The following is a 15,486-nucleotide window of genomic DNA, read 5'->3' as shown; positions in this document are numbered from 1 at the left end:
TTCATTAAAAAGCTCCTTTTCCGGGCAGGATGGGATTAAAAGTGCACCCAGCACATCTGTTGTGATGAATTCTCCACATCCCAGACTCCAGAGACTGTTACAAACTCGGCGCCGGCCAGAGTAGGACAGGAAGCCTGATGCGGCCACCCTCTCCCGCGGGTACGACGGCCTGTCCCTGTGGCCCGGCTGCCCTGGGGCACCAGCCGACAGGACAGCATGGGAACAGGACAAGGGACCAGGAAACATATTTCACGGTGAAACCAAAACAGGGGGAAAGGTTAGCTTTCACCCTCCCCCCACGTGCCGTGTTTGCTCGCCAAGCTCATAGGAACTCCGGGCGCCCTCCCCTGCTCCCAACCGGGCGCTGTGACAGGGGCACGTCGCGGGGCCCTGAGCACAGACAAGACGGACAGACTCCTCTGGTCCGCACCCACAGCAACCTGCCAGGGACACCCGCGTTCCTGCAGACGCCCCGCAGCTGAGCGAGCCTCCAAGGGGGAGCCATCGTCGAAGGCGTCCTGCCGTCCTCACGCGGAGGCCACGTCGGGTGCTCTGGGCTCAACTGCATCCCCCCCAAATACCTGGGCTGGAGTCTTAACCCCAGGACCTCAGAATGTGACTGTGTTTGCACATGGGGTCACGTTACAGTGAGGTCACCGGGTGGGCCCTGGTCCAGTGGCTGGTGTCCTTGTAACTAGGGGACATCTGGACAGACACAAGCCAAGAAGACGGGCCTCAGGAGCCAACCCGCTGGCGCCCTGACCTCTGACCCCGGGAAACAAATGTCTGTCGCCTACGCCGCCAGGGCACAGACCAGCACACAGGGTCACCGACACGTCACGCTTCACCCTGAGCCACGGTTTCCTTCATGCTTGTGGCCTTGGCCCAAGGAGTCCAGTGAGAGACCGTGGCCTTCAGGGTCCACGGAGACTATAATTTGTGAGCCTGTGTGCTTATGGCCGTTGGCTTGGAAATAGTCTTATTTTTACTCGAAAATTATAGAGAGGACAGCAGGCATAAAAGGTTCTTAAAAATTTTTAAATGCCTCCAAATGGATTTTTAAAACTCCCATGTTTATGAATTAAATCCAGGTGCTGAAATACATTTGTTTTGATGATAACTTTGAATACATCCACTCGTTAAGCTTCGTACCGTGCAAAGTAGAAGCTGGGATAGAAATGACACGAGTCAAGAGAAGTCCGTGGTGATTCGAGCTTTCCTGTTTTCTCGTCACCGACTCCTACCCTAAACAGCACGCTGGCAGGAAGGCAGCATCCACCAGCTAAATGCTCTACAGGCCATCAGTCAACAGGGCGCCTGGGGGCTCGGTCGGTTCAGCCCAGGTCATGATCCCTCGGATCCTGAAATCGAGCCCCGCGTCAGGCTGTCAGTGCGGAGCCCGCTCAGGATGGGTTCTCTCTCTCCCTCTCTCTGCCCCTCCCCCCGTGCTCGCTCACACGTGCGCGCTCTCTCTCAAAATAAATAAATACACATTTAAAAAAAGAATCCAGTCAACGTCATATTGGTTTCCCACCACAAACTTTCTCCAGGCTCAGCCGGATTCGCCTGACACCCACCAGCCCATCACCCCTTGCGGCCGCGCCCCAGGCTCTCGCTGTGGACACGGGCTCTGAGCAGAGCAGATTCTGAATCAAACGATGCTGCGGACGCGCTCGCCGGAGCCAGTGGGTGCCGCTCCCCAGTGTCGCTTCCGGAACGCCCTCCCACAGAACAGGGACGGAAGAAACGGGACAGCGAGCCCAGGACACTGGACACACGGGGGCGTCCAGGGAGGCGGCCCGCGCTGCGAGGGAAGCCCGTCTCCGTGCTGGTAAAGCTCGAGGTGCAGAAAGCACTCTGCCAGGCGGCATTAGTGGCCCACCTGTCGGGAAGGCTATTTAGTTAAAAATAAAAACGCCGGGCTGGATAAGTGGACCCGGCGGAGTGGCGCAGCCCGCACGCCGCTGAGGAGTAAAATCAACAGCCCGAGACGCTCGCCTGAGCTCCCGTCGCCAGACTGCGGGGAGCGGGCGCCGCTCTCCCGGGACGGGAGGCCGTGCTGTTCTCCGAGGACGCGGGGGAGCCGGGTTTGCCGCTCTGGGGAATCGCAGCGCCGAGGCCCCAGCTGCAGCGACGCCACGGTGGCAATTAGGCGGGAGAACGGGAGCGGGTGAGCAGCGGAGGGAAGCACACAAACAGGGATCGTTTGGTTTTATGGAAAAAATGCTGAGCGCACACGTGTGCGCCCTCGTTACCGCCGGCGGGTCCCCACCTGAACGCACGTGCGGGAGCCTCCCCCCCCCCCCCAGCAGCTCAGAACGTGGCCTTGGTGGGACACGGGGCCTTTAATGAGATAATTAAGTGAAGACGAGGTTTGAGGGTGTCCTTACAAGAAGCAGATTTGAATACAGCCACGCGGGGAGAAGGGCGCTGAGGCCCAGGGAACGCGTGATGCTTCTAAGGGCAAACCCTGAGGCTGCCGCGGGCCACGTGGGCGTCCCGGAAAGCACCAGAAGGCAGCGGCCCCGCGGGCACCCGGATCCCGACCCGGCAGCCACCAGGCCGCGAGGAGCCGCCTGCGCCGCCCGCGGACCCTGCACGCCCCCGACCCCCGCTCACCTGGTGTAGGATGTCGGGGACCTGGGCCTGGCCCACTGGTAGGGGTTCTGCGGCACCGACAGGTACTGGTCGCAGAAGGCGCCCTTCCGGATGTGCTGGAAGGGGGGGACCTCCTCGGGCAGGAACTCAGACGTGGGCGGCGTGGCCCCCAGGTCCTCGCCGGCCGGCTCCACCTTGAGCGCCACCGAGGGACAGCGGTCCAGGGCGGTCTTGCGCGCCTTCATGGGGACGCCGTCGCCCAGCTCCAGGGTGCTGTCGGTGCTCAGGGCGTTGATGGCGGCCACGATGGCGGAGCTGGTGTATTGCGTGCTGTTGCCCAGCCAGGTGTCGTCGGTGACGCTGACCCGCGGCGAGCTGCGCGGGGACGGCGTGGGCGAGTGGTGCGGGGAGCAAGAGAGCTGCCGGCCGTTGAGGCCGTACTTCCTCTTGTTGCAGGGGGACGACGGCCGGGACGTGCGGGCCCCCAGCCAGCTCTCTTCCGTGACGCTCGTGCGGGGCGAAGTGGAGGGCGAGTGTCTGGGGGACCCCAGCAGGCCGCAGGCGCCCAGGCCGCGGGGGAAGCCCTCCTCGGGGTCTGTGGTCTTGGGGGACACGCAGGGCGACTGCCACGGGGACGTCTGCGGGGACGCGTAGGGGTACGAAAAGTTGGACTCGTAGGACGAGGCCTCAGAGTTGCAGCTGCGGGAAGACAGGCTGCTGGCCGGGCTCAGGCACGAGGGGTCCCGGTAGGCCTCCAGGTTGGGCAGATTCAGGGTGGCCGTCGAGGGGGGCCGCTTGGAGCTGGGAACGACGTCTCCCACCTCCACATCGTGGAAGAACTGGTTGTTGCCATGGTGCAGTCCCATGTACGAGGTGATCTCGATGCGGGGGCTCTCCAGGGCGGGGGCTCCGTTGGGCCGGATGTGGCCGGAGGACAGGAGGTAGCTGGAGGGCCCGCTGTCCACAGCCCCCCCGTAGCCCGGGGGCTGGCCGGCCGCAGCGCCCGGCATGCCCGGGGCGGCACTCTGCAGGTCGCGGCACAGAGCCGGCAGCGAGGGGTGAGCCGAGCCGGGAGGCAGAGCGGTGCTGATGCTGGGGGGTGCATAACTGTAGTGCTCTAGAAAGGGGCCAGAGAAGAAGACGGCGTGAGGGGCCGGTCGTCAGAAAGCACGCGCACAGCTTGGCGAGCCCGTCGGCGCCGCGCAGCCCCGGGCCGGGACCCCGGGCACCGACCCCGCCTCCCCTCCCTTCTCCGCCCTGCAGCACGAGGGCACCCACTGCACCTCACACCGCCTTCACGCTCCTACTGGCCGTCCTCTGCCCCAAGTTCCTGCCCGCAGAGAGCTGTCCGCTCCCCCCTCCCTTCCGCTCTCCACGCAAACGCCCCCTTCCCCGGCCACCCCCCCCCCCCCAGGTTTCGGTCCCCAGCCCAACCCCTCTCCATGCAGACACCCCAGTCGATCTCTTTTCCTCGGCACTTAACATCACCTCGGTCATCACCTCTTTGATCAGAAGGAACTAAGTTCCGTGACAGCAGGACCCCTTGCCTGCTTTGGTTTAGCTTGCTTCGTGGCTGTCTTCGGAGCCTATGACTGTACCTGGCACAGATGAGGTCCTCAGTTTGTCAAACGGATGGATGGATGGGTGGATGGAAATGTGGGTGGGTGGAAGGATGGGTGGGTAGACAGTTGGACGTATGCACGGGTGGTGGGTGGATCAATAGGTGGGTGGGTAGATGGAAGGATGGGTGGATGGACAGGTGGGCGGATGGGTGGGTTTTAGCTATAGGAACCTGGACATGTAAAGAGATGCAATGAGCTAATCGCTGTCAAATGTCCTAACTACTGGCTACAGACATAACACCCCAGGATCCGACAGAAACCTTTTCTGGGGTCTCTCATGGCCTGGGAAGCAGATGACAGTGGCACATAGCTGTATTTAAGAATCACGATATGCTAATTATAACTTCAATGAAAAACGTTTCTAAAAAATCATTACCAGTGTAATTAGTCATTTTTAATAGGAAAGCCACATTTCTGGAGCCACATCTTGGTGCCTCATTATTCTTGGCCTGGAGAGGAGCACTGCACAGTCTCTGAATAATGGAAACGCCACACGGAACCCTACACCGTCCCCTGGTTTAAGGGCACTGTGCTGTGTTTCAGAGACCCACACGGACCGACCTTGGAGAATCAAGGGTCTCAAAGTACAGGTTCGAACCCCATCGTATTTGCTCACAGGAAGCAGTCTAGCACCCTAAATAGGGAAGGGTCTACAGCTGTTCTTATTTTTTTCCAGAAGGAGCCATTCAACCACGCTCTCTGGAGACCCAGGCTCTTGCCGTCCTTGCTACCAAGAAGTTCTTGCCTTCTTGCTCTGAATGCCCCCCGTGAAAACCTGCTTGCTATTCCCCAAATGGCCTCTCTTCCTCCAGGCCCCTCACAGGTGGCCTGGGGAGAGCGCGCAGGCCCACCCCCTTTCCGAGAGAGCACCCCAGGTGCTCGGCGGGCAGCGGTGCTAAGACGCCCTGGTGGAGGCAGCATGGGCAGAGCTCTGCCGAGGGAGAGAGAGCAGCACTGCCCCTGGGGAGACCAGACGCCGGGAGCAACAGGACGCAATCCCGTCCGGACGGCCCAGCCACCCTGCCGCCCACCTCCCATCTCGGTCCCCACCTGCTCCCACGGCCCTGCGGGCAAGCAGGACCCAGGACACTGAAGGCGGGGAAAAGACCAGCCCCTTGTCTCCCCAGGGCAGGAGGTGGGAGCTGGGCCCACGCGGGCCACCTGCCCTGGGACCGTGTCCCATGCTCCCCACGTGGCCACTGACACCTGAACACAGGAACTGCAATCAAAAGTTACAAATACGATTACAGTCTTGGTAAAAATCAAGAAGTTACAACCCTGGAAAGGAACTTCCCGGAGAAGGTCACGGTTCCTGAGGAAGAGGTGGCATGGCGGCCGTGTCCCCCGGGGACACGTGTGCACATCCCCACACCCGGACCCGGCAAACCGCCACACAGGTGCCTGAGGGGGACATCATCAGGGGGAGGGGCCCGGCAGGCGCGAGGGGACAAGCCCCCAGAAGGAGGGCCCAACCCAGACTCTGGATCCTCAGCAGACAGGACGAGGCAGGGGCAGCAGGGGCGCCAACACCCGGGCCATTCCACACGGAACGGGGTCTCAGCAGAAAGATCCACTTCAGCAGAAAACGTTTGTTCGCAGCCACACGCCTTCTCGTGTACTAAACACGTTTCCCCGCGTATTGGTATCGTTATCAGTAAGCAGAATATCAGCAAGGAGAGCATGAGTCCGTTTTACACACTCAGAGGACAGGAGTGTTAGTAATCAGACGTCAAGGAACGACGTTAGTGTGTTTGACATATTGCAAAATTGAGTGTGAGTGAAAGACACGCTCGGCTGTCCTGGTCCCCAGCACCCGGCTCGCTGCGGGCCACGTAGCCCCTGCCTCCTGGGCTGCCACAGGCGCCCAGCCAGCAGCGCTGATCCCACAACCGCTGGCACCGGCCGCACACGCCTCTCTGGGCGCCTGCAGCCCCCCGCCCGCAGGGCAGTGAGCGCAGGTCTGCAGACGCCCCATCCCCGCCCGCGTCCGCGCCGCCGTCACACCTGTCCAGACACACACTTTCCCAGACCACCAAGAAAGCCACGCTGCTACTCTCCTGTGGTCTCGGCTTCCTCTGGCCTTCGGGGGGGCCAGACACCCCTGGGGGCCCCCAGCGAGCCCTGAGCCACAGGCATGAGGGGCTCTGCCTTCCCTGGAGCAGCTCGGACTGTGCGGCCCGCCTGTGGGCTCAGGTCCAAGGGCTCCCAGGACCAGCGCGGTCTCGACATTCCGTCCTCCGGGTGGCAACGTCCCGACGACAGGGGCACCTCGCCAGACCCTCCCAGTGGATGAGGCCCCCAGGCCCTGGCCCACCTGTGGCTGGGGCGCTCACACCCACACGGACCGTGGGCCCTGCCGTAGAGCCCTCGGACCCGTGACGCACATGACATCCCAGCGTTCGGTGAGGAACGTGTTTTCATTTCAAAGGGAATCACCGCCTCCAGCAGACAGAGCACCGGGCGTGGGGCTGAGGGGGAATGTTAAACGCCACAAATACAAATGTGTGTCACAAAGCCACGTGCTGGGTCACCGCCAAGGAAGTGGTGTCCCTTGTGATGGGCCCCCCACCAGCTCCCAGGCTGTCTGGACCTCAAAAGAAGTTTAATGGACCAATCCCTGTATTCCCTGACCCGGTTAAAAGAGCACGATGGGTGGGGTTCCCCGGGCGTCCCAGTCAGGTGAGCGGCCGACCCTCGATTTGGGCTCAGCTCAGGATCCCAGGGCCGCGAGATTGAGCCCCACATCGGGCTCTGCGGTGAGCATGCGAGCCTGCCTGGGATTCTTTCTCCCTCCCTCTGCCCTTCCTCAACTCGTTTTCACTCTCTCTCAGAAGGAAATTTTTAAAAATTAAAAAAAAAAAAAAAAGTAAAACGGTGCATCCACAGTTTATGAGTTGGGGCACCCGGCTGGCTCAGTGAGTGCAGTCAACACCTCTCCATCTTGTAGTCGTCAGTTTGAGCCTCTTGTTGGGGGCAGAGGTTCCTTAAAAAATTAAAAATAAATGTAAAAAAGAGGGAAGGTTGAGCCCACAATTGAGCTAACATTTGTTGGCAAGAAGGTAATTGAAGAGTTAAAAAACAAATCCTACCAAACAGCCGAGCAGGACTGCCCCCCCCACAGCAGGTGCCTGGGCCCCAGGTTCTGACTGCACAGCCGGTGGAGGCGTGTGGGGGGTCACAGGCTGGGTGAAACGGCGGGTGGGGGCGCGGCCGGTCTGACCGGTGTGCCCCCCGGGAGCGCCGTCTTCTAGAAGGATCTGGAAGAGACCAGGAGGAGCAGACAATGGGCCTGGGCTGTGGAACTGCCGAGGGGACTTTATGTAAACCAAACACTGTCAATAAACATGAGTCAATGAGAAAAGAAAAAGCAAAAAAACCTCATTAAAAAAAAAAAAAAAAAAGACTCACCTAAAACACAACTTTCCCTAATTAAACAAATTACAGACGGAAAGCCACACGCCTGACCTTCGTGAGGGCCCCACAACGGCGGGGCTGGGCGCTGGATGATGGAAGTATCTCTGCCGGGGCAAAAACACATCAAGGGAGACGTCCCTGCTTGCCGCGCCCGGGGGCTCCCGCCTGCTCCCCACTCCGTTTGGGTTGAGGACCCACCTAAGCCGTATTCAAATCTGCGTTACTTAGCAATTCAGTGAAAATGTTTGCAGTAACTTTCTTAACAACCCTGAGATGTTCAGGCTGATTCATGTCGCGTCAGGAGCCGCCGAGGCGCTCAACACCCATTAGGGTCACTTTCTGCCGCTGCTTCTGGGACCTGGCCGTCTGCCAACGAGGGTTCAGTAACCTGCAGAGCAGGGGAGCGCGAAAGACAGCACCCGGGTCCGAGCGAGTATCGTGGGGACCTTCAGAAGGCTCCACACGCGAGAGTGACAGCAGTGTGGCCCGTCCTCTGAGGACACGCACCGCCCCTCCGCCATCCGCACTGGAGTCCCAGCCCCACGCAGGTGCGTGTCCCCGAGGAGGGACGCCCGGGTGGGACGGGGGCCGCCCCCAGGCTTCTCCGGCACTCGGACTTGTCAGAACCATTTCCTCCCATTCTGAGAAAGAATCTATTTCAGAACCAGACAATTTTGTCACTTCCGAACCACCACCAGAAAAGTATATCCATGTGTCTTGTGTTGCAGCCAACGGCCTCTGGGCATCATCCCGGCCACCGGCCTGGCCCTGCCGGCCCGTCCCCTGCAGGCGGCGACGGGCGGGGCACGGACGGGCGGGCTCACCCCCGCCGGGCTCCCCTCGTCCTTCACAAAATGATGCTCTCCATTTCCAGGAACCCCCCCCCCACCACCCCATGGCGTCTGCTGGGGCCTGACCGCAGGACACGGGGCTGGACAGAGGACCGCACACCCGTGACGCCCGGTCCTGTCCTCCAAGACGCCCGACCAGACCTTCTCGCCGAGGCCCCACGGCCACCAGGCAGCAAGACGGCAATTTCCCAGGTGATGGAAACAGAGCAAAACAAAACTGAAACACACTCCACGCAAGAGCCTGCCGCCCGGCCCTGTTTCCTGAGCACACAGAGGCGGCGCCACAGCGGCCCAGGCCCGGCGGCCGCGGGGCACACACGGAACCGCGAGGAAGCCCCGGGGCCCCACAACCTGCCCGGGAAGGTCTCGCACCGACACCACCACCTGCCCCAAAGGTGCCCCTCCCCCCCAGCCTTCTGCGGCCTCCTCACGGCGGCGGCGCCCCTGTCCCCGGGCCACACGGGCGCCCCGCACGCCTCTTGTCCCTCAGGCCCTCACCTTCTCATTCCCTGTCTTCAAGGAATTGTCATTATTAGCTGCAGTCTTCCTCTGACAAAGGCCCTGAATGAAAACACCCTCGTGCCAGTAACTATCCTGATGGAACATCCCGGAAGCTCGGGACAAAGTGCGGACGGTGGGCCGCCCACATTGAATGCAGGGGCGCCTGTCCCGCAAGCTGAGGGTCCCCCCTGAGGCCCCCTGAGGGTGCAGGACCCACACTCACCGAGCCCCTAGCACCAGAGACCCCGGGTCTCTTCCTGCCACCGCCACCTTCCTGACAACGGACTTAGGAATAAAGGTCCCTGCAGACAGGTCTCCTTTCTGTGCGCACTGGGACACACCACCCTCGGCGCCCGGCACCACGCCCGCCTGGCCTCCGCCAGAGGCCCGGAGGAGGCTCTTCTGCCGGGGACACTCCAGCCCGGGCCCACAGGCCTGGCCGACTTCCTCCCGAGTTGCCACAGCGACAGCACCGCAGCTCGGGGCCAAAATAACTTAGGAGCCGGGCTCCGGCCCCGGGTGGGAAGCAGGGCGGTGCCCGCCTCCCGGCCTACGCGGCAGCTCCGTCCTGAGCCTGAGAAAGGGGCCCCGCCAGCCTTCTGGGGGTCGCTGGGGCCGCCAGAGGTGGGACGGGGGTGGGGGGTGCGGAGACCCTGTGAGCACAAGCACCCCTCCTGTTCAGTGGGGGCAAATGGTTCTAAACGTTCTAAACGTGCTCTCTCCCTTCCCTCAACAAACGGTGACTACTTGGGCCTGCCGAGTGTCCTGGGGACTAGGAACTCTGTGCACCCCAGCCCTTCAAGCGCCAGGCGAGACGGAAGCCGTGTGCATGCCTCCTGCCCAACGGGAGCACGAGAGTGACGGGGGTGGAGGCCCACCACCCACGACTCCTCAGGGTGGGGGATGTGCCGCTAAGGCAGGGGGAGCCGTGACAAAGACCCGGTCCGTGCCCCCGCGCCCCTGCGGCCGAGCGCCCATCTCCCTGCGCCCGGCGGCCCGTCAGGCCGCGTTACCAGGCCTCGCAGCCCAGCGCAGGGGCAGCTACCCATCCCCGGAGTTACATCCAGACTCGTTCCAGAACGAACGTGAAGCCATTTCTATCACCCAGTAAAGGCTGGAGAATTTAACGTAACAGCTTACTATAACACCGTGATATTTTAACATTTAATAATTATGATATGTCAATTATTCAGAACAAAGAGGAGGGACTTCATTAAATAATGGCCAAAACCCGGAAGCAATCACCGATGTCCTTCAGCAGGTGATGGATAAATAAACCGGTCCATCCAGACAAGGGACTATTACCCAGCACCAGAAAGAAATCAGCTACCACTAGCCACGAAGAGACACGGAGGAAACCGGAACGCGCATCACCGAGTGGAAGAAGCTGGTCTGAAAAGGCTACATCCTGTATGACTCCAACTGGAAGACATTCTGGAAAAAGCAGAACTACGGAGACAGTACAGACCAGCGGTCACCAGGAGCTGGAGGAGAAGGAGCCCACAGGGTGTCTGGGGCCGTGCAAGGACCCCGTGGGGTGCGGGAACGTTGCCTGCGTGTCCTCGTGTGCCAGTGCTCTGTGAGGTAGGGTCACGGTGCACACGTGTCCTCGTATGTGTGTCCAGGCCCACGGAGCGTGCACCACCAAGAGCGCCGCCTACCATCCACTGTGGGCTGTGGGTGAGGATACAGGTCCAGCACAGTAACAGGTGCCCTCTCCGGGCAGGTGTTAAATGACAGGGCAGCTGAGGCGGGACGGGGCGGGGGGGTCTAGGGGAAATCTCTCCACCTTCCTCTCCCTCAGCCCTGAACCTAAAAGTGCTCTTAAAAGACAGTCTTAGTCAAATGCAAACAAAACAAAACAAAACACGAGTATCTCTCACAAAAATACGTTAAAAGAGGAACGTTTCCTACACTTCTTTCTAACACGTGATGATGCGAAGGAGGCCTTTCCTTGTCTGCCTGGCCTCCTCTGCCCAGAGCTATCTCCAAGTTGCTCGGGACCGCCCAACCCCCAAAGCCTGGTGAATGCTGGGCCCCAGGTGCCGGCACCCTGGAAGCCTTCCCGCAGGAGACTTTCCCTGGATCGTACTCCCCTGGGAGCCTGGGGGCTGGGGCACATGTTGAGCTGAGGATTAAAAGCAGCCTTATGAAGGTTCCGGCTCAGGGTCGGCTCTGAGTGTGGAGCAGACATTCTGGGAGGCACAGGAGGGCGGCGAGGTCCTCCCCAGCTCTGGAAGCCCCCAACCACAGAAGCCACATGGGGTCTGTGCCCCCCAGCCTTCCGGCACAGCAGCACCCCTGAGGGCCCAGTGGTGGGAGGACGGTGCCGGGAGGCCCTGCCCAGGATGGGCCTTTACACCACGGTGGGGGGGGGGGAGTCACAGGCACGGCCCCCACTTTCACCTTGTGCCTCTTGGCAAAGACACTTGCTGAGTGCCTGAAACCGGGGGCTGGAAATCCGCCAGACTCAGGGAAGAAAGTGAAGGCCCAGGGACCACGGCCCTTCCAGTCCAAGCCCCTCCTGAACTGCCTTGCCTCCCACTGACCCCGGAGGCCTGGAGACCCACAGCCGTGGAAGACGAAAACGGGGTGCAGATGACAAAACGCAGGCCGCCTCTGCCTGGTTGCAACGTTTGTTCTTTAAAAACGAACAGGACGTTGCAGTTTTTAAAGGAGGGGTGGTGAGCGACGTGGAAAATATTATACAATCATCGCAGAAATGCCGTCCCATCAGCGCCAAGAGCTGCCTTCGGCCTCCTCGCTTTAGCGCCACGTGGGCAGGCCAGAATGGAGAGGTGAGGGGCCCGGCTCTGGGGGTCCTGCACCCGCCCCGCAGACAGCGCCCGCCACCAGGAGCTGGCTGTGAACATTAAACAGCTCAGCTCGAGTTCTGACTCTGACTCAAGAGCATCCACTCCGGGAGACTGGAGGTTTCGTTTATTTGTTTGTTTAACTGAAACCTTTCTTTGAGCAGAGGAGAAAATGAAAGAGACAAAGGCTCCCGCTCTTGAGGGCAGACTCACTTAACGCTTCCTCCCTTCCTCCCTTCCTCTGGGAGGGGCCGGGGCCTCCGGGGCGCTCAGGGACAGGTCTGGAGGGGCTCCATGGCCCCCTGCCCTCTGGCAATGGCCGCTCACCACCTGTCCCTCGACAGTGTCCAAGTCCAGAGCCTCGGACACTCGTGTCCCCTGGCAGAAGCAGCACACCCCCACCCTGGAGAAGCCGCCTCTCCAGCATGAGTGCCCGAGAGACCCCACAGTGTGACCCGCAGGCAGGAGGCCTGATGCTCTCCCTGTGGCCACTTGGCGACACGGCCTGTCCCACCCTCCCACAACTCCCCACTAAACTGGGTCTCGGCGCCCTAGGGGCAGGATGGGGGCCCCAGGCACACCCCCCCCCCAGGCCAGCCCTCCTGACTTCAGTCTGGTTCCTGCGCCCCCCACCCCAGCCCTGCACCGCCAGGGTCCTGCACCTGCGGCCTCGCACCCCGAAACACAGCCCTGGAGGCCCCCGCACCTCCGGCCCCTGCGCCCCTCGCCGGCGCGCCCTCCGCAGGCCCCGCGCGGACCCACCTGGGGCAGCGACGGCGCCTTCGTCGCTCTGGTTAAACTCGAAAAGGAAATCGAAGTCGAACTCCTGGTCCTCCTCCAGCCCCGTCATGTTGGGATGGGCCAGGTCGGGGTTGGGGTCCTTATCCGGGCTCGGGGCCCAGGGTCTGGGGTCAAGGTGCGGGGCCGGTCAGGTAGGGGTCTGGGGTCGGGGGTCAAGGTCCGGTCAGGGTCGGGTGGGGGGGGCGGCGGCGGTCCCGGTCTAGGATTGGGAGGGAGGGGGGCGGGGCCCTGGCCCCGATCCGGGCCGGGCCGGGGTCGGTCGGGGTCGGGGTCGGGGTCGGGGTCGCGGCCTGGCTCGGGGCCGCGGCCGCGGGCACCTGTGGTCGCGCCGCCCGGGGCTCGGCTGCGCCCGGCGCTGGGCCGCGCGTCCTCGGGTAACGTGACTCCCGCCCGCGCCCCTCCCCCGCGCCCGCCCCCGCGCCCCTCCCCCGCCCCCCCGCCGTTTCCGGGTTGACATAAACAAGCCGCTCGCCGGCCGCCGGCTTCCGAGTTTTAAATAAACTCCCGGGGCAGCCGGGGCGCACGCGGCTCCCTCGTGTCCCCCGCCCCCCGCCCGCGACCGGGGGTCCACGTGCGCCCCGGCCAGACCGCCCGCGGCCCGCGCCCGACGGGCTGGGGGCGGCGGGGGCGGGGCGCGGGCGGAGAGCGGGCGTCTGGGACCCCCGCCCCCGCCCGCGGACCCGCCGGGTCCCAGGGGGGCGAGAGGGCGCCGCTTCCAGGCACCGAGTGGCCCAAAGATGGAAAACTGCGTGCCACCGAGACGGGAGACCGCGTCCCGCCTGCTAAATTTGTGTAAAAGTTAAAAAAAAAAAAAAAAATCTCTCAAACTGCCGGAGCCTCGTCTGGAGCGAGGATTTGGTTGCTGCCTGAGTCTACAACATGCACGTCCTGCCAGAGGCCGGCGCTCGCCTCAGTGCGGATGCAGTCCACTGGATAGCTGTGCTCGCTTTCTAACCCGCCTGCCCCTTGGACAGGCAGCGGGGGGTGCACCATCTCTCAGCCCCCGTGGCTAAATCACCCGCAAATGCCAAGGAAACGTGCGGGTTTCCGCAGGGACCGGAAACGCCCTCCGGTACAGTGGGAGGCTCTGCTGTGGCCTGCAGGCTGGGCACATCTATGCGCCGCTGGCTGGCACACAGCAGCCCTTTTGTGCTGTGGCGTCTTCCTCACAGGCTCGTGCCCACCTGCCACCTAGCTTCGTTGCAACACCGTTTGCTTCAGTCCTGCAACTTCTTAAAACACATGTGCACACTCCTACGCGTCCACAAGTAACTGCAAAGCTTTCAAAGGTTCGGTGTGTGGGGACTGAAACCCAAGGCTAGGACACAGCAGCCGGGCACAGCAAATCTAATGTACAAGGCAGGTCTGGGCACCATTGTCTCCTACGTCTTTGCTTCAGCCGTCCGTTCTGACTGTCCCCAGTGTCTCAGCGCCACGCACAACTGGCATCTGCAAGAACACGCGAACTTTACAGGAGAGTGAGCGTCAGCCACGGAGAAGGACACGTCCAAGAGAGGGAGGGCAGCCACTGCTGCTGGTCCGCTAAGGAACAAGCGCCCTCCTTTCTGCCCTGCAGGCCCTTTGCCCTGGGGGTACTGCTTTTTCCGGAAGCAAATAAGCTGCAAATCACGTGACCCCCCCCCCCCATGATTCTCTCCCCTGACCCTTTTCAAAATGCCTGGTTTTCTCCAGTGATAAACTATAGTTCACTTTGGCCTGATTTAGTTTCTAATAATAGTGCTCACTTTGAGATGCATGTTGGAGGGTTGTTTTGTTTTAGTTCGCTTTTTTTGCTGACCTTCGGGCAAATGGAAGTCTGTTTCTGTTGAGAAGCCGCAACATTTCATTTTCTTTCCAGCTGTTTTCTCTGCAGCCACCTTCTAGTCCCCACCAAAAATGTACACACAACAGCCCTTGTCATCTGTTTAGACGAAAACTTTTTGGTCGACCGTTCGACCACTTTCAGAGAAAGTGGGTTCGTACTTCCACACGCACACGGGTGCCCACCAGCTTCCCACCTGGGCCAGCGGACCAGGACTCAGCCCTGCCCTGCCTAAGGCTGAGCTCCCCGCCGCCCCCAACCTAGTTTCAGATCCCCAACCAAAGCCACCACATGGGGAGGCCAGGTTTTTAAACGCTCCCCTTACCAGCAACCCCCTCCCGGTGAGTGCCTTTCAACTGGGAGATGGTGTGGAGCTATTTGCCAACTCAGCAGACACTCCTGTCCTGATGCAAATGTTTAGCTTGGCGCTTAGTCTCTGAGGCTGCGGGTGTGGGAGCACAGAGCTCCAGCCCTGGGTGTGATAGAGCAGGGCCTCTCCTAATCTGGATTAGGAAACTGCGAGGCCGGCTCGAAGTTAAGTGTCGGGAGAACAGAGCGAGCTTTGTTCTGTTCCGGAGAGCCCCGGGGGCATTCTGTGTGGAGCAACCAGCCTCGGAATGGGTGGGTGGGTGGCTACCTACCAGGCCTTGCATTTCCCTGCGCTCTCCACGCGGAAAAACAAGCACAAGGCCTTCAGAAACAACAGGCCTAATGAGCTTCAACCCAGATGCTCATTAAACTGGAGGGAAGTGCCCGGGAATCGCGCAGATTCTCACAGGGGCAGTTGACGCCTTAGTCAGGCCTTGGGGAGGGGACCGATCACGCGTCCTCCAGCGCTCGCTCGGCTGGGCAGGCGTTGACCTGCAGAAAACGGAGCGCCTGTCGAACCCTCAGCCTGTCTCCCTGAAGGACTCGACCACGCTTTCTAGCTGCCTCGCCTCACAGTTCTCACAACATACGCTGATATTCACCTGGTCCAAAGGCCTCGCTGCACCTGGCCTGCTGTCTTTTCTGCAGAGGCCCTTTGTCAAATGCAGGAAACAGGAAGAATCCTCACCCCCCCC

At 61.4% G+C, this 15,486-nt stretch overlaps 1 protein-coding gene across 5 annotated transcripts in view; it reads right to left on the bottom strand.

Annotated features, from left to right (window-relative positions):
* NFATC1 (nuclear factor of activated T cells 1) overlaps positions 1-15,486 on the bottom strand; it is a 102,673-nt gene that overhangs the window by 85,335 nt on the left and 1,852 nt on the right. For 4 of the 5 annotated variants that reach the window (XM_053206086.1, XM_027069223.2, XM_027069218.2 and 1 more), the window contains exon 2: positions 2,620-3,715. In XM_053206086.1, coding sequence (XP_053062061.1) covers positions 2,620-3,715 — 1,096 coding nt within the window. Of the gene's footprint in view, positions 1-2,619; positions 3,716-12,561; positions 12,889-15,486 lie in introns of those variants that run through there. The other variant, XM_027069222.2, reaches the window with a different exon arrangement.

The sequence above is a fragment of the Acinonyx jubatus genome, chromosome D3, assembly GCF_027475565.1.
Source record: "Acinonyx jubatus isolate Ajub_Pintada_27869175 chromosome D3, VMU_Ajub_asm_v1.0, whole genome shotgun sequence".
Lineage (NCBI taxonomy): Eukaryota > Metazoa > Chordata > Mammalia > Carnivora > Felidae > Acinonyx > Acinonyx jubatus.
This window is presented reverse-complemented; position numbering and strand designations above follow the sequence as displayed.